The sequence below is a fragment of the Plutella xylostella genome, chromosome 14 (genome assembly GCF_932276165.1).
Source record: "Plutella xylostella chromosome 14, ilPluXylo3.1, whole genome shotgun sequence".
In the NCBI taxonomy this organism is placed as follows: domain Eukaryota; kingdom Metazoa; phylum Arthropoda; class Insecta; order Lepidoptera; family Plutellidae; genus Plutella; species Plutella xylostella.
In genome coordinates this window covers 3,469,855-3,493,881 of record NC_063994.1, presented here as the reverse complement: position 1 = coordinate 3,493,881, position 24,027 = coordinate 3,469,855, and the positions used below count along the sequence as shown (strand labels likewise).

The 24,027-nt window shown below is 37.1% G+C and overlaps 2 protein-coding genes across 5 annotated transcripts; one reads left to right on the top strand and one right to left on the bottom strand.

The window, feature by feature from the left end:
* Positions 1-657: 657 nt before the first annotated feature.
* Positions 658-11,256, bottom strand: LOC125489441 (carboxypeptidase B-like). Of its 4 annotated transcripts, none has more exons than XM_048625322.1 (7): positions 10,723-10,913; positions 9,684-9,923; positions 9,162-9,371; positions 8,751-8,862; positions 2,259-2,381; positions 1,690-1,878; positions 658-1,468 (listed from the first exon to the last, which is right to left on the bottom strand). In XM_048625322.1, the coding sequence occupies exons 2-7, from the start codon at positions 9,749-9,751 to the stop codon at positions 812-814; spliced, it is 1,359 nt and encodes a 452-aa protein (XP_048481279.1). In that variant the 5' UTR covers positions 9,752-9,923; positions 10,723-10,913; the 3' UTR covers positions 658-811. The 4 variants fall into 4 exon arrangements, with proteins under 4 accessions (XP_048481279.1, XP_048481278.1, XP_048481280.1 ...); XM_048625321.1 differs by having other exon boundaries at positions 10,738-10,913; XM_048625323.1 differs by lacking the exons at positions 9,684-9,923; positions 10,723-10,913 and adding an exon at positions 11,104-11,256.
* Positions 11,257-11,423: 167 nt separating this feature from the next.
* On the top strand, positions 11,424-14,784 carry LOC105385738 (carboxypeptidase B). The gene is made up of 5 exons (XM_011556165.3): positions 11,424-11,577; positions 12,344-12,553; positions 13,189-13,294; positions 13,577-13,888; positions 14,159-14,784. The coding sequence occupies exons 1-5, from the start codon at positions 11,501-11,503 to the stop codon at positions 14,741-14,743; spliced, it is 1,290 nt and encodes a 429-aa protein (XP_011554467.3). The 5' UTR covers positions 11,424-11,500; the 3' UTR covers positions 14,744-14,784.
* Positions 14,785-24,027: the final 9,243 nt, after the last annotated feature.

Genomic DNA, 24,027 nt, shown 5'->3' with positions numbered 1-24,027 from the left:
GGTGCAGCAATGCACCTCTGCCTACCCCGCAAGGGAGTACATTAGTACAAGGCGTGAGTGTGTGTTTTTTTTTTGTTTTGATGTTTTATGATACCAGTCCCAAAATGGATTTTAATATCTCGGTCAGGACTAGGGCATGCAATACCGGAACTATTTTCAATACCGGTATTTAGTTCCGGTATTGCAACTCAATACCGGGATCCCGGTATTAATACCGGCATTAGATTTCCTTGTAATAAATGGCATATATTGTGATGAAAGGTCGTATAGGTCAAAATAAAACGAGAAAAAGCAATGAAATTCAGTTTTTTGTAATAGATTTTTACGAGAATTGAGTATTAGTTTAAATTTTACAATATTTTTTTTTTACATCCAGTGTCCGTTTACGCATGGACAACAGTAGATATCAAACGGCCGAAAACTGCATCAAACGGTTGGAAACAAGTGCGCTTTCACAGTATATAGGAATACTATATCTTAATCGCTTTATTGTAGCCTAAAAATGTCCGATTCCGGTATTACTTCAATACCGGTATTAACTTTCAATACCGGTATTGAAAAAAGCGTGAATTTTGTCCCTAATACCGGTATTGCGGTATTGCATGCCCTAGTCAGGACTAAGCACTCCTGCAGACTAACTGCATAAATCAAATGACGTTTTATACTTTTAAATAATTTGTATTTTATTATATCATAAGTCGCACTAGGTACTAACATACAGATAAACTATAAATTAATTTATTCAGTCCTACCAATTACAGACAGTATAAACTTCAACAATAACACATACTTATAAAATACCTAAAAGCCTTCAATGTTTAAACTTAAAAGTCCTACGTTTGGGCTTCGGCGCCAACGCATCCAAAGCCAGACCTTTCTTCTTCCTGTAACTCTGAAGAGCGTATCTCGCGCCAATTTTGATGCCCTCCCACGTCTCGTACCCAGCCTGGTCCACAAACGCAGGGTCTACAAGAAACCCAGCCATGCTACCATTGTGCTTGTACCCTGGCAACTCAAAAGTGAAAGTCAACGGAGAGCCATTGGCTAAAGCGTAGTCGGCAGCGCAGCCTGACGCAGGGTAAAGCAGCATCGCAGAATTGCCCACTGTGTAGGCGGGGTTCTCTCTAAGTTTGACCGCGTCTATGGCTGTAGCCATTTGCTGGGCAACTAGATTGGTCATGAATGCATTCGGTGGAAGCGCGCCGTTGCCGTATCCAAACAGTATCAGACTACCAAAGCTGTGTATGTCTAGAAACATCTCGACTCTGCCCTTGTATTTGTGGAGGATCTTCTTGGTGACTATCGTCTCTGGTTCGGAGAAGGCGTGTCTGCCGTGGAAGGTCTCGGAGCAGGGCGAGGAGCTCGAGGCGGTCCCCCAGTTCACGTCGTAGTTCCGGTTCAGGTCCACTCCGACGCAGACGTTGCCGATTTTGTAGCCTTTCGCCCGATTCTTTCTCCAGGATCTCGCCTGTAATTATGGGATAGATTAGCTATAGAACGTGAAAGTGTCCGATCATCCAGAGAATATATCCCATACTAGTTTATGGTGTTTGTACATTAGGTATGTATAAATATAATGTGATGGAATCGTTGCCATTCAGCATGCACGCTACACATCTATTGCTGGCATACTTGGCTAACTAATACCTGAACCTAAGAGTGGCACAACAAAACAGATAAGATACTCACAGTAAAAGTACTGTAAACAAATCCATCAGGGTTGGCAACAGGCATGATGATCCAGTCCACGTCGCTGACCAGGTTATGCTCCTCAGGGTTGACGACGAGTTTCTCAATGGCGTAGAGAGTGGCCGCTTGCGATAGCCACTCGCGAGCGTGCAGCAGTGACTGCACGTACACGATTGGTTTGCTTTCATCCTGCAATGAAACTGATTGGTTGATTTTTTCCCACGCCAATGCCACTGTGTATTCAAATAGTTTGGAATGTTAGTGATCTGTAGGTGAAGGTAAAGCGTCATGAGGGAACCTGCATCTCTGGTAACCCTAAGTGCGTGGTAGTCATAGCGAAATAACGTATACATATGCATACGTACTAGTTGATAAATTCACACAACTATTTAATATCCAATATTGTAGACCTTACAATCAGTATCTTTACGACTGGACCATTTTTATGAAAATGAGCATAACATACTAAGCTGAAACCCTGGATTAACACAAAGGCTACACGGAGACCCCTTTCAAGGCCTAGCTAAGCGTGAAAAGCTAATAAAAATTAATTAAATTTCAATACTTACCCGGAAATCAGTGGTCGATATGCGCAGGTAATGGATCGGTCTGTGCTCAAAACTGTGTCCTCCCTTCACCATCGTGGCCACTTTAGGGTACATACGGGATATTCGTTCTATGTAATTTTCGATCTGAAAATATTCGAAATATTCTTAAATATAGAGGCTCTTTGGTCATAAAAAACAATCAATTTGTTACTAGAAAGAAAGAAAGAAAGAAAAAGATTTTATTTGGTGCTGCACAAATACACCGAAAAATACAACAAAACAAAAACATATACAACAAAACATCATCAATTTGAATATAAAATTAATAAAACCAAAAAAGATAAAAAAAAAAAAAAATTACATAAAAATAAAACTAAACTAAATTCCTAAAAATAAAAATAACTTAAATATTGGCCAGCCTGTGTAGATGGTGCATCAGCGCAGCGCCAAAAAGGCCCCGAGCTCAGCAATTGCTGCAAGTACATAATGTACCTGCAGCGCTGATTTTCAGCAGTACAGTTTACTAAACTATCTAAGCAGTACAGTTCCCCAAAATTGATAATGCACATAGAAATCTTCGTCATTGTTCGGCAACGGTCGTATTCCCGAGCGTTAGAAAACTATTATGTATTTAGAGTGGTTAAGTGCATTTTCTTCATGAAAATTTTGTAGAATTATGTAATTGGTGCTAAAAGAGATAATTGATTTATCAGTAACGAAATTTGATTCTATAATTCTTAATATTCCATAATATTAAAATTTACTTCGAAAATGTTACAGTAGGTACTTTTCAAGTGTCTTACTGAAGCTGATGTAAAGATGGATGAAAGAAGGTTTGAATAACACAAGGTTTATATTATAAGGAGAAATGGATTTCAAACACAGGTTTACATAATTTTTAAAAAATCTCAGTTCAAAAGTATTTACAGCACTGATTATTTCACATTAATAAAAATGTTTACATTAAAATCTCAGTTCAAAAGTATTTACAGCGCTGATCATTCACAATAATATTACAATTACAAACTTGGCCTTTTGGGTGTGGCTTTATTGGCAAAGTGAAGTCTATCAATGTGACGTATATTTTATTCATAAATGTGCCTCATAATATGGCGTCGTCAAAAATAATTAAAGTTGAAATTAAATTCACATTTGAAAAAAATAACAAGAACGATGTGTAATTGCAGCTCTTTATAATTCCACAAAAGTAATACTGATCTTGACCTTGAGACCTTTGACTGATCGGTGACAGCCACCGACCGCCCAAATTGTTTTCGATTATGTGTCACATGATATTGGCTACTATTTCTTTCGAACAAGGATCAAAATGCAAGTGCTTTGTTTCGATTCAATGATTCGGGTTTTTCCGGGAATACGACAGTTTGCGAAGATTTGCATGCGCATTATTAATATGGGAGAACTGTACCTATATAGGCGCATGCAGATTCTGTTTTTATTGTTTACTTTATAATAATATGCAATAGTTTAAGGTTTTTCAACACACTTTTTCTCAAAATGTCTGTGTTGCAGAATTGAACTTTAAACCAATGTATTGCTGCCTTGCAGTATACGAACCGAAAGAGCCAGATATACCTACATTTAATGCCCATATTCGTTTCAAGTTCCTTTATTCAATTATCTTAATAACACGATACTTTACTGCAACACAGCGTATAGGTAATAATAATATATTTCAGAATAACATTGGCTACGTTTGACCACTAGAAACCTTTAAAGACATTGCTGTTGGAGTTTAGTTATTTGCTTGTAATGTAACGTACTTAGTAAACACATTCTTAACTGTCATACGTCAAATGTCATCTTTCACTTTGACAAGCTGTCAATCACATATAACTCTCTTCTCTCATGGTTGTAATGTACTTATGCCGCTTTTTAAATAAATCTAAGTGAATCTATAAAAGTTTGTTTGCTTTCCACCAAAATATCCAACATGGTAGCAGAGCGTGGTTGGTAAAAGTGGAAAGTACTTTTATTTTTCAGATTAAAATTTCAGAATTAAAATTTCCGAAATTACCACAAATACATAACCTCAATCATAATGACGACTTCATCAAACGGTTCCTATACGGTGGAAAAATTAAAAGGAACTGAAAATTATTCCACTTGGAAGTTTTCAATGAAGATGGTGCTCATTCATGAAGAATTGTGGGAATATGTGGAAAAGGAAACAAGTGATGACAAAAAGGGCAGTAAGGCATTGGCGCGAATTGCTTTATCAGTTCAACCATCTGTTATTCCGTACATACGAACAGCTAAAAGTGCCTACGAAGCTTGGAACAACTTGAAAGATACGTACGAAGGCAAAGGTCTGTGCAGAAAACTAGGCTTACTCAGGAGTTTGTTTGGAACAAAACTTGCAGACAGCAATTCCATGGATGACTACTTAAACAAAATTAAAGAAGTTGCACATCAGTTAAGTGAAATTGAATCCCCATTGGAGGATGAATTCATCGCTGTCATTATATTGAGTGGCCTTACTTCCGACTATGATCCGTTAATTATGGCTATCGAAAATTCAGGCCAAAAATTGACAACGGAACATGTATCTGCCAAATTACTACAGGAGACACAGAGAAGGCAAGATAAAGAAGATGGAGTGACTGCCCTCGTCACTCGGAAACAAATAAAGTGCTTCAGGTGCAAACGTCCAGGGCATTACTCACGTAACTGCACAGAAAAGAAGGCTTATCATGAAAAACAGACAACAAAGCATGAAAAACCTAAGTCGAAGGCTCTCGTCACAGCCTTGTCTGTAAAAGTTCACAGCAATGTGTGGTATATAGACTCAGGAGCCACTAACCATATGTGCAACAGTCGCGACATGATGGTGAGCTGCAATCCAAATAAAACTGTGGATGTGAGCGTGGCAAATGGTGAGAGGTTATCAACAGCTGGACTTGGTGAAGTTGAAATTAAATTAAAAGACTGTGTAAGAACAATAAGTGAAACTTACTATGTACCTAACTTAAGTACCAACCTATTGTCTGTTAGTGCGATGACGCGCAAGGGCTATGAAGTCACATTTAATCGTAATTCTTGTACAATTCGTGATGGTAATGAAGTTCTAGCTACTGGAACTCAGGTGAACGGTGTGTATCAACTTGACACTGTGTCGGACAACGCCAGTACTGCTGCTGGCAATGCAGCAAAGGTGGAGGAGTGCGAACTAGTGGCGGCAACAGCAGCTGCCTCGACACCCCAGGAGTTGTGGCACAGACGTCTTGGGCATCTGAATGCGAGAAGTATGAATCTTCTCCGTAAAGGTATGGCCGTAGGTGTTGATTATAAAGATACAGATTATAAACACTGTATACCGTGTATTGAGGGAAAACAGAGTAGACAACCATTCCCTAAACGCTCATTTAGTAGGGCAAGTGATGTCTTAGAACTGGTTCATACAGACCTGTGTGGGCCAATGCAGGTTCCATCTCTAAGTGGTTCCAAGTACACATTGAGTTTCATAGACGACTACACAAGGAAGCAGTATACTTACTTTCTGAAGTCTAAAGATGAGACTTTTAGGTATTTTCAGGAATTTAAACAGCTTGTGGAAAATGAAACTGGGAAGAAAATAAAGGTACTTAGGAGTGATAGAGGGGGAGAATATATGAGTTCTATTTTTCAGGAATTTCTCAAAGCCAATGGTATCAAGCATCAAAAGACAATACCGGATTCTCCACAGCAGAATGGTGTTGCAGAACGAGCCAACAGAACCATCATGGAGAAGGTGCGATGCATGCTGATGGATGCCGGATTGGGGATGAAATTCTGGGCCGAAGCGGTGAACACAGCCGTCTACCTAAAGAATAGAAGCCCGACTAAGGCTGTTCTTGGTGCGACCCCGGAGGAAAAATGGAGCAAGAAAAAGGTAAATCTAAACAATTTAAAAGTATTTGGATGCATTGCCTATGTGATGGTAAAGAATAGAAAGAAGTTAGATCAAAAGAGCAAACCGTACATATTTATGGGGTATAGTGAAGAATCAAAAGGATACCGGCTTATTGATCCTACTAATCCTAGAGATATTAAGCATTCTCGAGATGTTGTATTCTTGGAGGATAAGTTCTATGTTAAAGACATGTCGCATGATGATACTGTAGATCAACAATTATTTGTTGATATTAACTTGAATGAAAATGTAATTCCTCAATCGGAATCATCCACTGTAGATACTGATATATCTGACGACAGACAATCACAGAATATAAACAGAATTAGCACAATTACACTTGATGATTCCGAGAGTGAGGACAGCATAAATGAAGGGCCAGATGATCGCTTGGACACTACTTACGTTCCAGGGAGAGAATCGCTAGCTGAAGCCGAACTGACTTCAGACTCCAGCTATGATGATGTTGCTGAGTCTCCGCTTCGAGCCAACTTTGTCAGACTGGCTGACCATGATCCTGATGAACCGCAGACAGCAACTGAGGCATTGAATGGACCAGAAGCAGATGGTTGGCGTAAAGCGATGAAAGATGAGTATGATTCATTTATTAAGAATAAATGCTGGACTCTGACAGAACGAGACCCTGAACATAAACCTGTAAAATGTAAATGGGTATATAAGAAAAAGTATGGCCTGAATGGAGAGTTACTTAAATTTAAAGCTCGCTTAGTAGCTAAAGGTTATTCTCAACAATATGGTATAGATTACCAAGAAACATTCTCACCTGTCGTGAGATACTCGACAATTCGAATGCTGCTTGCATTGTCAGCAGAATACAACATGTCCATTGATCATCTTGATGTGAAGACCGCTTTTCTCAATGGGGAACTAGAGGAAACAGTCTACATGGAACAGCCGGAGGGTTTTGAAGTACCGGGGAGTGAAAACATGGTCTACAAGCTAAACAAAGCAGTGTACGGCCTAAAACAAGCTTCCAAATCCTGGTATGATAAAATCACTAAGGTATTATGTGATAAATTGGACTTCAGCCGTTTATCTTCGGAACCATGTGTATACTTCAAATATGACAAGAATGACAGTCGATCAATGATGATCATAGCTCTGTATGTGGACGATTTAATTGTGTTTACATCTCCAGAATTCCAAGGAAAGGAGGAAATAAAACGTAAATTGCAGAATGAATTTGATATCACAGATCTAGGGCCAGCCCAACACATCCTCGGAATGAAACTATCTAGAAAAGGTAATAATATTTCACTTGATCAGTCAAACTACATAGAAAAATTACTGAAGAAATACCGAATGGAGGAATGTAAGCCTGTGGGTACGCCCATGGAGACTGGTTTAAAATTAACCAAGGAGAGTCAAAGTAATGATACCTATGATTACAGAGGTTTGATTGGCTCACTGATGTATGTAGCTGTTAGTACGAGACCGGACATCAGTCATGCAGTGAGTTACCTCAGCCAATTCAACAACTGCTTTGGAGAAAGTCATTGGAAGGCCGCTAAAAGGATTTTAAGGTATTTAAAGGGAACTATCAATTTAGGTCTTACATTCTATAAAAGCGGGTTGGATATAACTGCTTACGCTGATGCAGACTGGGCATCAGATAATCATGATCGCAGGTCGTATACTGGGTATGTGTTCTGTATAGGTGACTCAATAGTATCTTGGGAAAGTCGCAAACAGCGCACTGTTGCTCTGTCAAGCACGGAGGCGGAGTACATGGCGTTGTCCGACACATGTAAAGAGTCTTTATTTATAAGGAAATTTATGTTAGAAATGTTTGGTATCACGCCTAAAATATGTATATTTAATGATAACCAATCTGCTATAAAACTGTGTAAAAACTTTATGTTTCACTCCAGAACCAAACATATAGACATACGTCACCATTTTATTAAAGAAATTGTTAACAATGGTATTGTGCAAGTGAGATATTTGTCAACAAATGATATGTTAGCTGATGTTTTAACTAAAGCACTTTGTAAGGAGAAACATTGCAAATTTGTGAACTTAATGTTAAAATAACTGTATTTCAAACTTGTAGTTGTTGGTTTTCTAGTATAAAATGTTTTAATATGTTGTGTTAACATGGGTCAGATTCATGCATTTAGTGTTCATGAAAAACTGTTCAGTAGTTATTTACTTTAAAATAAGACTGTTAGGATTAACTTATTTTGTTATGTACTTATGTAACACTTATGTAAGAGTTAGTTTAACTGTATAAGTACATAGTAGGTATTTTATATAGTGCATTTTATTTATGGTTGATGTGAAAGGTCTAAACTCATGTTAAATAGTTATGTATGTGTTTAAGGGCCAGTGTTGGAGTTTAGTTATTTGCTTGTAATGTAACGTACTTAGTAAACACATTCTTAACTGTCATACGTCAAATGTCATCTTTCACTTTGACAAGCTGTCAATCACATATAACTCTCTTCTCTCATGGTTGTAATGTACTTATGCCGCTTTTTAAATAAATCTAAGTGAATCTATAAAAGTTTGTTTGCTTTCCACCAAAATATCCAACAATTGCAAAGTTCGCAAGAAATATAAATTTCCTCTATAGAACTCACTTCGTCGAAATTGTAAATTCGGCCCAGAGGCAGCCCGGCGACTGTGTAGTTCATGTTGTTCTGACTCAACTTAGCCGCTTGAGTCAGAAGGAGGTCTTCTTGCTCCAACAGTCTGTCGACAAAATTGTACCTGTAGATTTTACATCTTAATAATTAATATCTAATATGTGGGGACATCTGTCACACGTCCTTAGGCAGAGCCTTATATACCTACACAGATATAAAGATAGGTACATAATATATTATTAACACCCAAGACCCGAGTAAAATTATCTGGTTATTTAACAAATATCTGACTATACCCGTCCGGAAATTGAACCCGGGACCTTCGGTACAGCAGTCAGAGCCACTAAACACTACACCATTCGGTTGTCAAATAAAATTATAATATTATGATGGTATAAAACTTACCCTCTAACATTTTTGACGGCGAGTTTATGCTTTATACCGGCTTTTTTGAGAGAACTTTCGAAGTCCCCTCTCCATGTCCTCTGGACCAACACATACCCCGGCCGGGTTGGCCCGGGGTGGGACCAGACGTCCAAGTAATACTTGTCCTCTAGTTCTCGAAGGCTTTTAACTTGCAACTCATTTTTTATCTCGAATTCATAGACAGACGCTCTGAAAAAATGATTGCTAGAATACCTATACAATAAGTAATTTAAAGTATATCGTGCGTTTATAATACTTTATAACGTTAAGAGATAATGCCTAAAAATTGTGTATAGCAATGTACCATTGGCTACTTTTCAAGTTTCAGCTTCTGTTGCTATATAAATCCTCGATGGGGTTACTGTAGATCTAGTTACTCTTACTTTTTAGTGAGAGTAACTAGATCACGGTGCTCCTTTTGGATCACACGCAATTAGGTTAGCACCGTGACGCTCTGGAACTTAATATTTAGTTATCTAGAGTGACCCTGCAGAAACTTACCCGTCATATATTTCATGCTTAGCAGATACCACAATAAGAATTACAATGAATCCTATTACTTGAATCATTTTGTTGAATTTAACCGGCAGTAGATAATAATTCTAATGAACGAAGTCTTTCCATGGTATTTTTACACAAGGTAGCACTTTACAGGGTGACACTGAATCCTAAACTGTTCTTATAGTGGTGTTCAGAAACAGCAAATGTTAAAGATCAGTTTTTCTTGAATATGAAACAAAGCTGCATCAAATTAACATAACAAAATATTAAAATGTTTAGGAAATCAGAGTAAAATTGTTATTAATAGTATAATTTCTTTTCCACATCAACAAAACTATGTTGTCAATTTGACGTTTTGGTGGCAAAACGTGGCCATAGATCTGAACGTGGCAGTGTAAATTAAAAATAAAGGCCTACCGTAAAGACTATAGACAAAATTTCTACAGAAAAAGTTTTCATGTGATTCAAATTCACAACACATTTATGCATGAGATCTCAGCGAATCAGAAAAGGGGGTCGTTTCGTGTCGTCATTTTGTAATTGGACCTATTTCATTACCCGTGAGTGTAATAAATACCTATATTGTATATTAGGTACCTATGTGATGTTTTTATTTGTAAAAGTTAGTAGCTAGAGATAATAAGATCTGTATTAATTATACTTAATTGAAAGTGTAGGAGTGTCTAGACAAGTTTTTACACCGGATTATTTCTAGATTTAACTAGACTTGTTAGTTGGTGTTTAAGGTAGACTAGACTTGTTAATCCGACATCAAGATACCTACTGTAACAACAATTAGTACGGCGTGAGTACATTGGGTTACTTTAGATTAACAAAAACAAACGAGATCTAACATTTAATCGGTACGTAATGTAACGTGATAGAGTCGTGTTTAGAAGTAGCGCTCCGAAACTAAAGTTAAGATTATTATGAAATAAATGCATTAAAAAAAACATAGTTTTTCGCAAGGTAGCGTGACCCACCCCCTAAGCGCATTCTAAATAACAGGGATCAATTTTATCAGTGTCGTTTCCGTTACCAGAACATAGCTTACGAGTACTCAGCATGGCTTAAAATAATATAAATAACTCGATCGAACTTGAGCCTTCCTGGCACGAAGCAACGAGTCACCCACTGAACTATCGGCGCTAAACCTTTCCTTTATTAAACTAGAGCAAAAGGCACGTCCCAAGAACACATTTATAAAGTTGTATTCTTTAACTAGATACTACAGCAACAACAAGTACACTCGCACGCAGAATACATAAAAGCAACAGGTTATTTGTACTGTCGCTATAAAAGTGGATTTAAAGTTTACACGGTTCTATCAGGTTTCTAAACGAGAATATACATAGTATTGAGTTGTAATTTTATAGATGCTGGGCTCTACGCTATACTGAATATTAAAATAAAGACTCACGCCATACAGGGTGTGATGACATGAAAAACGAAAAGGGAAAGCCTTGAAAAAGCATTACTATCCGCAGGAAATCATCCTCTCCCATATAGAAGCGCCATAACATGATTTATGCCTAGATGTTTCACGTGCAGCCATATAAAGTACCTAAGCCAATTCGGACGAAAACCCAACTCACGCAACCAGAACCCAACGTCATCCAACGATTAACGAAAACATATGTACCGATTAAAATCTCTCAACTTAAATTACGTAGAATCTCCCAATTAATCAAAGTAATTCGACAAGATTATTATTTCGCTGGCACTGATAGGAAGATACGCGATGATACGGTTATCGTATCTGAGTTTTATCAGATTCTCATTGGGAATAAAGCTGTAAACGCATTCAGAGTCAGGTAATGTTTATCATGAAGATCGTTGGGATTGTTCTGTTATTGGCGGTGGCTGTGTGTGCCAAACACGAGGAATACAATGGGTTCGTAAATAAATTTAATAATCTCATTATTATCTTCTTATTGTGACAACAATTAGAGATGGATGATTGGTCACCACAGGGAAATAATAATCCAATCAGTGGTTGACTGTCCTTGATGCGCCAGACGTAGTACCTATAGATGAGACTTCAATCGAAAAGGCTTGCTCGGTCGTGTATCCCCGCTTACATAGTATAAATCAGAGCGTTGTAAGTTTCAGATAATTATTTAGACAGCTTAAATGCGTACTAAATTATGAATTACTAGATGTTCCCGCGCGCTTCGCTTCGCCTTAAAAAGTTTTCCCGTGGGAATTCCGGGATAAAAAGTACCCTATGTTCTTTCCCAGGGTCTATACCATATGTATACCAAATTTCATTCAAATCCGTTCAGTAGTTTTGGCGTGAAAGAGTAACAGACAGACAGACAGACAGACACAGTTACTTTCGCATTTATAATATTAGTTAGGAAGTTAGGATAGTGTCAAACAAAACAAGTGTTTGTACTGAATGATCTAATCAATGGATCGAAGCCGTTGAAGAGTTGTGGTTGTACCTACACTGTGTCCTACGCTTTGTTTTGATGTGGTTGACGTATTAACAGTCGTCACTCCGGATCGATACGAGTCTATTGTAATTATTATAAGTTAACCTTTACATACATAATTCTTCTTGTCGATTTATTTGTTTGCAAAATTCGCTACATGTAAAAGTTTTGTATTGTCGAAATTCAGTCGGCAACTCTATTAATTGACTCCATTCCGTACAGGTGGACCTCCTACGCCGTGAGCCCTTCCACCTTCGACCAGCTGAAGGTGATCGGTCTACTGGTGGACCAGTACGAAGTGGACGTGTTCAGCTACCCGACGGTCCAGCGCGAGGGCCTGGTCCTCGTCAGGCCGGAGGTCAATGACGCTGTCGTGAAGACTCTTGAAGACAACCAGATCAGCTACAGTGTTCATGTTTCTGATATTAAGGCGTAAGTTTTTTTTGCTGTTGAAATAATATTTTATTTAGGAGATCAGAGTGTAGTTATCTTGTTTAGGTAGAAATTCAAGGACTATCTAGCAATGGCAGCTTCAGCAATGTTCAGTAATGAAACGAATTAATGCCTTTATTCATTCAAGACGGTTTGTAACTCTGACATAGTAGGTACTAAAGTGTATAGCTATACCTACGTATGAAGCTGACATTACCTACGAACCAAACAGAAAAAACAGTACACATGTTGTTTTTAAAATCACTTCCCAAAACATTAATGAATAACAAGTAATCTAGAGATCAATGTAGATTGGGTTTTCTACTTAATTATAAGTAAGTAGAATCGATAACATTTATCAAACACATCAAGTGTCGATTACGGAAATAGATAAAGTACTAATTACGATGACATATCACAGCATACCTACTCATCTAACCACTTTATCGTAATTTTTTGTTTGGTGTATATTATGTACTCGTATGTCTTTGACATATTTTGAGACAGATAGATATATAAATTCAAGTCTTGGATGTTAATATGTTCTTACATAATTACTTACCTGAATCCATCTCTGTATCTGTGTGTGAGATAATAACATAATTGTTATATAATTACGTTTTTTTGTCAATTAGAGTCCTAGACCAAGAAGATGCCGTGAACGCGAGGAGGAAGGCCGAGGCGAGGGGCCGCAGCGGAGGCAGGAGCCTGCCCTACGACGCTTACCAAGAGTTCCCAGTGGTAAGATTCAACTAATTCCTTTAGGTAGATACATAGGTAAGACTTTATTGCTCTCAAACAAAGAAATTTCAAAAGGACCACAACATAGACGGCAAAACGGAAAGCCTTATCACTATACTTTAATATCCGGTAGGAATAAAATACCCTTTTCCCCCTACTTTCAAACCGAAAATAATTCGTGAATTCATGTCATTTGTAAGATTTCATTTGTTTCTATGTAGGTAATTTCTGTATAAATCCTTAATAAATAGGCTAACCTTGCAATTTTAAACTCCATTTCAGATCGACGACTATCTTCAAGACATCGCGCGACGATACCCCAACTTGGTCAAACTGGTGACCCCGGCCAATTCCTTCGAAGGCCGTCCCATCAGGTACCTGAAGATTTCCACCACCAACTTCGAAGACACGAGGAAACCCGTCATCTTCCTCGAAGGTGGAATCCACGCTAGAGAGTGGATCTCTCCTCCTACTGTCACTTGGGCCATCCACAAGCTGGTCGAGAACAACACTGAGCCTGATCTGCTGAGGGACTTCGACTGGATCCTTCTGCCCGTTTCCAACCCTGATGGATACCAGTTCACGCACACTAACGTAAGTTTTGTTTATCTTTGGATTATTTGGAACGGCAATCATAAATTATTGTGTAGTTATAGACCTTTCTGTTCTCCTCGGAATATCAATGTTTCAACCTGTATAAAATTTTAACATCATCATCAGCCTATATCATCCACTGCTGAACATAGGCTTCTCCCAAAGAGCGCCACAACACTTGTTCCCCAGCCCTCCTCATCCAGCTAATATACCATATAGCATTTCATCCTTTTAAAGTTGTCTAACAAAACTTCTCGCGATTTATTACAGTCCCGTTTCTGGAGGAAGACTCGATCAACCGTCGGCCAGAACACCGCCCGCTGCCCCGGAGTGGACGGCAACCGCAACTACGACTTCCAGTGGAACACCGTCGGCACCAGCAGCAACCCTTGCTCTGACACCTACGCCGGCACCGCCCCCTTCTCCGAGATCGAGACCCGAGTCGTCCGCGACATCATCCATGAATACCTGCCTAGGATGAAACTCTTCCTTACCATGCACAGCTATGGAAGCATGATTCTGTACCCTTGGGGACACGATGGTTCCCTGTCTTCCAACGCCTTCGCTCTACACACCGTCGGCGTTGCTATGGCTGAGGACATTGACAAGGTGTCTCTTCCTAACTTCCCGTCTTACACTGTTGGAAACTCGGTCCTGGTGATCGGTTATGCCGCTGCAGGCGCCGCTGAAGACTACGCGCATCTTGCTGGAGTGCCGCTGTCTTACACGTATGAATTGCCCGGATTAAGAAGTGGCCTGAACGGCTTCAATTTGGACCCCATTTACATTCAACAAGTGGCTATTGAGACCTGGGCGGGTATCGTCGCCGGTGCCAGAAGAATTGCTCAAATGTAATTTAATGTCTGACTGATAGCAATAAATGTAAATAAAACTTAGATTAACTTATTTGAATACTTGAATACTGCATTATACCTTCTTACAACCATGGCGGCCAATCCTCGGGCCTCATTTTTTTTTCTCTGGCGCGTCTATTTTGTGTTTTACATAAAATACTTCACTTTCAATATGACATCGTTTCGGGGAAGTCGAGGTAGCCCAATCGCGGGCCAGGAAACTATGTACATATAAGATGGTTATAGTTTTAAGGTAAGTACATAAAGTAAAAAAGGTAAAGTAGGTACATAATATGTAAAAAAAAAGCACCTGCTAGTAACATCTTTGAGCTAAAGAGGTTCGTAAGTAAAAATATGTTTTCGATTTAAACATGTTACTCGGCGATTCCATTCCTCTAAGTTCCATTAAGTTTTACCCAGGAACACGCTAGGTGGAGTCTGCTAAGTGAGTGTAATATCGTTACATAATATTCTCGCTACGCTGGCTCTGTGAAAGGATTCCATTTAGAAGATTAAACTCTTCATGATCAAAACATGCAGTTGCAATGCATCCTGCTTGGGAAAATCTAAAACCAAGATAACCCACTAGACATTAAGCATTAAGTTTATGTCTAGTACGTTCACGTACGTTATCGTGGCTTGATGTGTGCTTGAAAGCCCCAGTCACTAAAACCCCTGAATTTTTAGACATTAGACTAAGCAAGAACCAACTTTATTTAAGAGCGTACGGTACCAAAAAGTTCACATTGGAGAATAAGAACATAAATATTTAAATTGTGTATTAATTGCACCGTAAGTGGATAATCCTACTATATCCGGGAAGCTTTATCACATCACATGTCATATTCTACTGGAACATTTCATAATTCACAAATTAATTGAAATCATACCATAACCTCCTCTATCTAGATATTGTCCTAACTTAAAATCGCAGAAGAAATACAGAATCCAGTAAGAATATTATTACCATTCTTCAAAAGTATACAAAAGCTTCAGTTATCCAATTTCCCAATACAAAGTCAGTTTCAGTATTAAGTGAGTTTTTCCTCCGATCGAGAAGTTTCAACTAACGGAAATAAAAAATATTGAAGATCTTGCGCTCTCAAGGACCTCCTTATACAAGAACTATTGAGAGCTGATAATACAACAATACTTAAACATTTTGAACTGTCAAAAGTTAAACTTTTAATAAAATCAATTAAAGGTTTCTCAAATGCGTTTACGCAGCCAATCATGAACTCGAATTTCAAACAAAAAATTAAATTTATATTGGACATGGCAAATTTTGGAATTTCTACATTTGGGGCCACTTGCACCAACACTTATTGAATCTAGATTTAGTTTAAGCCATAAATTTATATGGATTGACGTTTCTTATATCGAGATTAGACAGTTATATAGACAGTTATATCTAGATTTAATACTTTGGTGCATGTTACCCTAAGAATACCTACTCGATACAATGATGACTAATCTACCTTTTTTAATTCTTAATTTTTCTATAGCACAAACATAATATAGATAAGTTTACTAAGTTTACTTACAATATAAGTGTACAAAGGGTGGGGTTAATGCTCAATCATAATTATACTAAGTTCAAGTCCATTTAACTCACAGGTGGTACTCGTTAATCCACTGGAGCAGTCAATTCCGGTACTCGTGAGAATAACGGAGAATGAGCTGCTCCATATAATTCCCAATATCACCAGATACAGGTTACATTAAAAGTTGGACTTAATATTTTTTCAAATTACCGAGCCTTCCCCGGGGAAACGTTTAAAAACTCCTCTAAAACCCAGTTGAATATCCGTTGAACTTGCATCATTGGTCGAATTTAATAAAACTTAGTTCAGTCGCAGGAAAAATTGTTCAATGAAAGAAAATATTGTTCAATGGATTTTTGTTTAAAAAACTTTAATAATTGCAAAAGTTATTGAGCGGTATTCTTTGTTGACTTTCGGTTGGCCAACAGGTTTCTTTTTTAAAAATATCCAGCGTAAAATTTTAGGACTCAAGTTCCCTTTGGAACCCAACTATATAATAAAATAAATGATTAGAAATAAAAACAAATTTAAATCTTCATTTCCCACGGCCGATGTCAAAACTGAAATAAAATTCTTATATAAGAAATTTCAATCAAAAACGCTCGTAAAAACTTGGCACCCCAAGCCGTTTGACTTATTAAAGATTTTAGATTAGGTATTTTCTATTCCACAAGAATCATTTTCGCCCAAATCTTTAGAAATTGCCCGCGGAAGTATACCGTGTATGGACGAGGTAAATTTCTAACAGTAAGACATCTTAGATTAGAATAGAATAGAATAGAATACTACTTTATTGACTTAACAGTGACGGAGTGTCCATTCAAACCTTAATAGGTTTTAGAGCACTCTATGTATTTTTAAGAAATATTATAAATAAATGAACAATAAACAAACAAAAAAAAACAGGACACAAATAACGACACAGACAGCATGCAAATATCTTAAACCAAGAATAAATGATTAATTACTTGCAGTTACTATATTATACACGAACGAAGGAGATAGGTATCCCGAGTAGCCTTAGTGTTAATCCAGGTTGCCAGCTTTCTGCATGCAAAATTTCATAAAAATCAGTTCAGTAGGTTCGCGTTACAATATTATAAGTAGGTTTATTAATGTTGCATCAAGATATTCTACTGTCCCAGTTTTACGTAGGTGGAAAAATTGAATTGAATTATCGGATTCTCTTGAAGGGATTTAGTGAATGTCAAAAGAGCACCAATATCAGGGTTATATCGAAAATGCAGGAAAAATATTAATTAATTTTTTATCAATATTTAATATACAAAAAGTTATATCGGCAGAAAAAAAGGTTGCTATAAGTTTGATGTGTATATAGGAACCGATACCTTCGACTGATACCTTCGAAGCGTGTTTTGAAACTATACAAGGCCAGAACGCAGAGGGTGGGACTGCTCACGTATAGTTTCAAATTAAAATGGTGCCATGATTTACTTCAAAGTATACAAGTCCATTATGCACTAATCGCGTATATTTTCAAGTAAGTTGGGCCAAAATTATGGCTTGAAAATATACTGCAGCAGTTACCACTGCGTACTAATCGTGTATATTTTCAAGTGCCAAGCGGCAATGCGAGCACTTGAAACTATACGTGATTAGTTACCAGGTAGTAGGTTTTTATATTTAATACCGATAGATAGATAGGGTAGGCTGTAGGCTCCCCAAAACTTGATGAAAAATATGTCTCTAATAGGCCTATTGGGTAATATACTCACGAGCAATCAATAAGTCCAAGTTTCAAAATGTCAAACCCAAATTTATTTTAAGAGCTTACATTATATACAACCTTTAACCACCAATCAAAGGTTGGCTGGTAGAAATTGCTTTTTAGCAATAAGTCTGCCTTTGTTCTCTAATTATTAACTATATTTTAAAATGCTTCTGTGTAAAATTTGTTTTTTGTGGGCTATAAGGTGTATATAAATAAATAAAAAAATGACCCCAATTTTAAAACATTTAATTTAGAATTTTATTGGTCATCGCACTAAATAATTTAATTAACACGTGTTTCCATGCGATGGCCGAGTCAATATTTTTATATAAAACATTAAACATTTTTAAGATTGAGATGCGTGCGTGGATAAGACTTGGTATTATTACATGGATGTCACAACTTTTTACCGTAGAACAACTGAGTTACGTACGAGACTTGGTTTTTTTGACAAGTATTGTTTTTGATGGCATCAAAATTTACGTTTTTAGTTGGTTATAATAATATTTTGATGTTAAATGTTAAATGTACTTTAATATGGCCGACGGCGATTAAGTTAGTCTTTTCCGTTCAGGAGCTATCGTCACTGGAACTTTTTCATTTCTCGTAAGTCTAGTAGGTATTACTCTTAATTCATATAAATAATAGGATATTATTATTCTTACTTGCAAGTATAATAGCTATAAATATCAATTTATCAATCAAATTAGAGCTTGTTCATCTTTATTTATTAACATTCTATAGGTATGACAGGCAGAACAAGTAAATTGTAGTCATGTACATTTACCGAAATAGGTAAGTAAATCAGAATCAGCAAGTCGGTATAAATTATATGCGACAAGTACGCCAATCAAGCATATTTTCAAGAATGATTCAGTAAATCCCAACTAAAGTACTTATACGCGATTAGTACGCACAAATCGTGTATATTTTCAAGTAAAATATATAATTTTTTTTCACTTGAAACTATACTGTGCTAATCTCTAATCTTTAATCTCACGGAATTCTGACAGTTATCCATTTTTGACATGTCAGAGATCACAAACCTTTTTTGGCTGGGTACTTTTTTCAATACGAGTCTGAACATCAGTTGTATCCGGACAATTTTCTATATTATATTTTTAAATATTTAGAATGATGGTCTTTACGTTAGGCGCAAAAGAACCACGAAGACGCTTCTTTCTGGGAGAGAGAAAGTCAGACTCTTGTGCTCTGTCAGATGGGGCGGCTTCCTGGGAAGGGCCAGGTTGTGGCTCCATAACGTTTATAAAAATCAACAAACTATCACAACGCGAAAGGTCAACGATAAGAAACCGGCCAAGTGCCAGTTGGACTCGCGCACTGAGGGTTCCGTACAAGTCTACTTACCTGAGATATTTTTCCTTTTAATTTCATCATTATGTACATCTTTATGAAATATTAGCTTGATATCTTTAACCGTTACCTAACCTGAATTTAGTAGCAAGTGATGCCATGCTAAAGAATAAAATGAAGTAATTAAAATTAATTCGATACAATGGTCGTGAGTCGTGATTTTACTTAATATTATAAATGCGAAAGTTTGTGTGTATGTGTATGTATGTGTGTACCTTCACGTCAAAAAAAATGAACCGATTTTATGAAATTTGGAATGGAGTTAGCTGACACCCTGGATTAACACATAATAGCTGAAAGATTTTATTAAATAAAACAGAATAAAATGTGATCTACGACTAATAAACCTAAACTAAAATAGCTTATGTGTTAATCCAGGGAATTCCGCGATAAAAAGTAGCCTTTTTATCGCGGAATTCCCACGGGTAAACTAATTAAGTTGAAGCGAAGCTCGTGGCAACAGCTAGTATTGAAATATTTGTTATTTTTGTATTACCTACTTCACTTGAGCAAGTAAATATGTTTTTCTATGAAAACATTAAAAATAATATTGCCTTTAAATGAATCCAAATTTTACCTTTTTTCGGTGAAGAGCTTTTTTAGTGGTATCACTAATGAAATGTCAGAATTCCGCGGAATTAAAAATTAGAGTATAGTTCACTATGGGTGCGTTTTGGCCTTGTATAGTTTCAAAACACGCACCTTTGAATAGTATAAATCGATATAGGTTGCAATGCGGTTATTTTTAAACCCCAACACAAAAAGGTGTTATGAGTTTTACGTCTCTCCTCGACAGCAGCTCAGTCTAATGATAATAGTGATTAAAATAGTGAGATACCTAGGTACTTACATTTAATTGTGTTTATGATCAATTGAAAGGAAACATTATGTGCATTATTGATTCCTGAAATCTACATTAAGTATGTAAAGCTTTACTTCTGTACTGTCTCTGCTTTGTGACACAAGCAGCTTTTTGCATAGTAATAGCTGAATCACTAATTAGTATGCTAATGCATAGCTGCCGAATAGGCTAGAATCATCGTTTAGCAGTACTGCTCCAGGAGGGTCACTCTACAGGGTGTTGCAAAATTGGTATACTAAGCCGAAACCTACATGTGCAGCATGGTTTATCTAAGCCCGAAACTGAAATCAGAATTTGGAAATTCGCGAAAAAAAAAAAAATCATTTTCCATAGTAAAAAGTCACGTGACCAACAAAGTTTCTATGGAAAATGAATTTTTTTTTTCGCGAATTTTTTACTTCTGATTTCAGTTTCGGGCTTAGATATAACATGCTGCACATGTAGGTTTCGGCTTAGTATACCCTTTTTGCAACACCCTGTATAACGGAAAACTAAGTTTCGGAGTGACCACGACTCTATCTCGTTGCCTGACAGCTCTCGTTCGTTCGATTTTCGTTAGTATAGAGTGACCCCCCCTGTATGTGTAGAGTTGCTTTAATCAGTGGATTTCCCGAAGGAAGCACACTGAGCCCCTGTTTCACAATGTCTGGTTAGTCACTACCTGTCGGATAAAATGCATGCTGTCACTGTCTAAAAAATAATAACAGAGAGTGACAGCATGTATTTTATCCGTCAGGTAGCCACTAACCAGACATTGTGAAACAGACCCTGAGACTTCTGCACACAATATGTTTTACTGTAAATAATCTTTCGTTCACTCTGTATACAGGGTGTTGCAAAAAGGTCACTGCTCATGTAGGTTTCGGCTTAGCATACCGTTTTTGCAACACCCTGTATAGGTATCACGCAAGTAGTGGAATAGTTCAGGTTTATTATGCATCGCTCAGACTGAAAATTTTCATTTTCATGCGGCAGGCACGTCAGAGGAAAGTCGTTAGTTAGCGGAATCGGAGTTTCGGAATCGGTCGTTAGATCGTGCTTAATTTCCGTTCGGTAAAGAGGTGGTTATCGGTTTCCGTTTGTTTATAAATATTGTCAAACGATGCCACAAATGTAAATGGCACAGGGCAGCGGCGGCGTCAGCACTGCGACTTACAAATATCATTGACCCCCCAAAATTAAGAGGAGAATCTATATAAATATATAATATAATATATATATATATAATATGTGGGGACATCTCACACACGGCCATCCGATCCCAAGCTAGGCAGAGCCTGTGTTATGGGTATCGGACAGCTGATATATCTACACAAATACATAGATAGATAGATATTAAATATAAATATCAACACCCAAGACCCGAGTACTAAATATTTGTCTTTAAACAAATATCTGCCCCAGCCGGGAATCGAACCCGGGACTTTCGGCATAGCAGTCAGGGCCACTAACCACTACGCCATTCGACCGTCAAAATTATCAAATATTAAATATTGGTGTTTTTTTTTTTACTACGATGACAAATACAGATATACAAAAAACCCATCTCATGTAGCGGAGACTATATATGATAGGCCTTATAACTAACCATCTCTAAAAGGCAACCGTAGCTAGGAGTATCAAAGTATACATAGAGACGTAAACGCAGGTTAACAGTAAAACCCCCGTATTTTTTGGTAGAACTTTTAAAATTAATGAATGAAATATATCTACATATGTATATACTGATAAAACATAATAGGTACACAGTCGCAAGTTAGTACAGCAATTATTTTATCGGTTCCAAAGTTTTTTTTTGTAAACAATAGTTATGCCCTTAATAATTTCTTATTCGTCGCAATAATAATAAGCCAACTAGCTGCAATAACGAGTACCAATAAAGTAAAAGCGACGGATAAACCATGTTTAGTTTTCGTTCGCTGTTAAATGTACCTAAACCAATAATAACTAGCACCAGTAAACCTAACCTGCCTAAATCTCAGTTTTAAAATATATATTTAAAAAAACTTAGTTGTATGGTTATGGAGAGGCACTAGAAGAAGAAAAAGAAGATGAATGGTACTACGTAACATACAACCTCTGAACTTCAAAGCAAAGACGCAAAACACACGACCGGACGTCCTCACATCCGAAGCGGAAATTATTTTGGTTTGCTGTGGAAACTACTCAACTTTTATTAGTAGAGAGACTAGTGAAGAAATTGAATGTATTTCTAGGAAAATTACAAACATCTGAGGCAGCGTAGCAATGCGATGCTTTTGAATGCATACTAATAATAATAATAATCCAGCACTTTTGCACAGTTTTCCTAAGAAACTTAATTTCACATTTGCAAATGTTTTTGTTGCAAAGTTAGCATTGTCGGTCTATAACCCTGTTTAATTATGTGCAGCTGTCATTTGTAGTTCTTAACTATTTTAATTTTCCGATTGCGGGCGCCATGGCAGTTTTATGTAACCGCGAGAGATTTATCGAGCGTCCGTCTGTCATCCATTAATAACAAACGTTGTGACACATTCCACCGTTCAATTTTGTGCCGAAACAGAGGGTCTAATACAGGTTTGATAGTTTGTCGAAAACTATAGAAGTTTACGTTACGTCACTTAAAGAGGCGCCTGTAGCGGAAACTATAATTAAACTTATGACAGTTTTTTAATGTATGCAGTTGCAGATGACAGGAGAAAACGTAAACTTTTTTCGTTTTCGTAAATATCAAAACACGTACAAGAGGCTCGGGCACACCACACTACCACCACCGACACATTCATCATCATCATCATCATGTCCCCTATGCTGGGGCTCGAGTCTCCTACCAATGAAGAAAAGGTTTTAGGTCTAATCCACCAATTTGGCCTAGTACGGGTTTGTGGACAACCGACACATTACCAATGGACAACATTTCAAAAAACTTAAGATGCTATAAATTTAAAACAATTTCGAGATTTAGCTCTTAAAAGGCCATAAAAAATATTTCATTTTATTTTTATATTGTATTATTTTCGAGAAATTCATAAAATACTGATGACGTCATGTTTAAGATGCGATGCATTTTGATGATAATACCTAAAGGTGGTAAAAATATGGGGTAAAAAAATTAAATATTGTCCATTTACACTTGTCCAAAATTAATAATGCACATGCAGATCTTCACATCCGAATCATTAAATCGTAAGAGCCTTAAAAACAACACTTGCATTTTGCACATTGTTCGAAAGAAATAGGAGTCAATATCATGTGTCACATAATCGAAAACAACCGATCTGTCAAAGATTTCTATGCGCATTATCAATTTTGGAGCACTGTACAATCCATAAGCAGCGTCGCTCGCGATTCGACAATACTTACCGACATACCAACATTTACATGATTTAAAAGAAATCTTCAGGCTTTTTAAATTTTAAGTTATTTAACCAACATAAACGAGTTTACTTATTTTAAAACCCCGTTTTTTGGGTCATTTAAAATTATGCAACGGTTAACGGTTATTAATAACGTAATTGATTTATAACTTTGTGGTATTCGTGTAGTGAATTATGAAATACCTGTGTGAAATGTAGAAAAACTGGCATGGGAATTTGTCGGTAGTAAAATATTCAATCTACACTCACGGGCAATTAAAAGGTTCCACTGAGAAAAGCACCAAATTACTCCTAAACGGAAAAGGCTAGAAGGCTAGCTTAATGACGCCTTCTGAAATATTGAAGTACATTTAACAGAGTATCAGGATATAACCAACTAAAAACGGTAATATTTTTTTAAAATATAAATGAAAT

Bases quoted from the DNA above. Each gene is read 5' to 3' on its own strand.
- LOC125489441 (XM_048625322.1), bottom strand. From the start codon at position 9,751: ATGATTCAAGTAATAGGATTCATTGTAATTCTTATTGTGGTATCTGCT. The intron at 2,382-8,750 runs GTGAGTTCTATA...GAATATTTTCAG, and splicing joins GAATTTACAATTTCGACGAA to ATCGAAAATTACATAGAACG. The intron at 1,469-1,689 runs GTGAGTATCTTA...CCATAATTACAG, and splicing joins TTGTTTACAGTACTTTTACT to GCGAGATCCTGGAGAAAGAA.
- LOC105385738 (XM_011556165.3), top strand. From the start codon at position 11,501: ATGTTTATCATGAAGATCGTTGGGATTGTTCTGTTATTGGCGGTGGCT. The intron at 12,554-13,188 runs GTAAGTTTTTTT...TTTGTCAATTAG, and splicing joins CATGTTTCTGATATTAAGGC to AGTCCTAGACCAAGAAGATG. The intron at 13,295-13,576 runs GTAAGATTCAAC...ACTCCATTTCAG, and splicing joins CTTACCAAGAGTTCCCAGTG to ATCGACGACTATCTTCAAGA.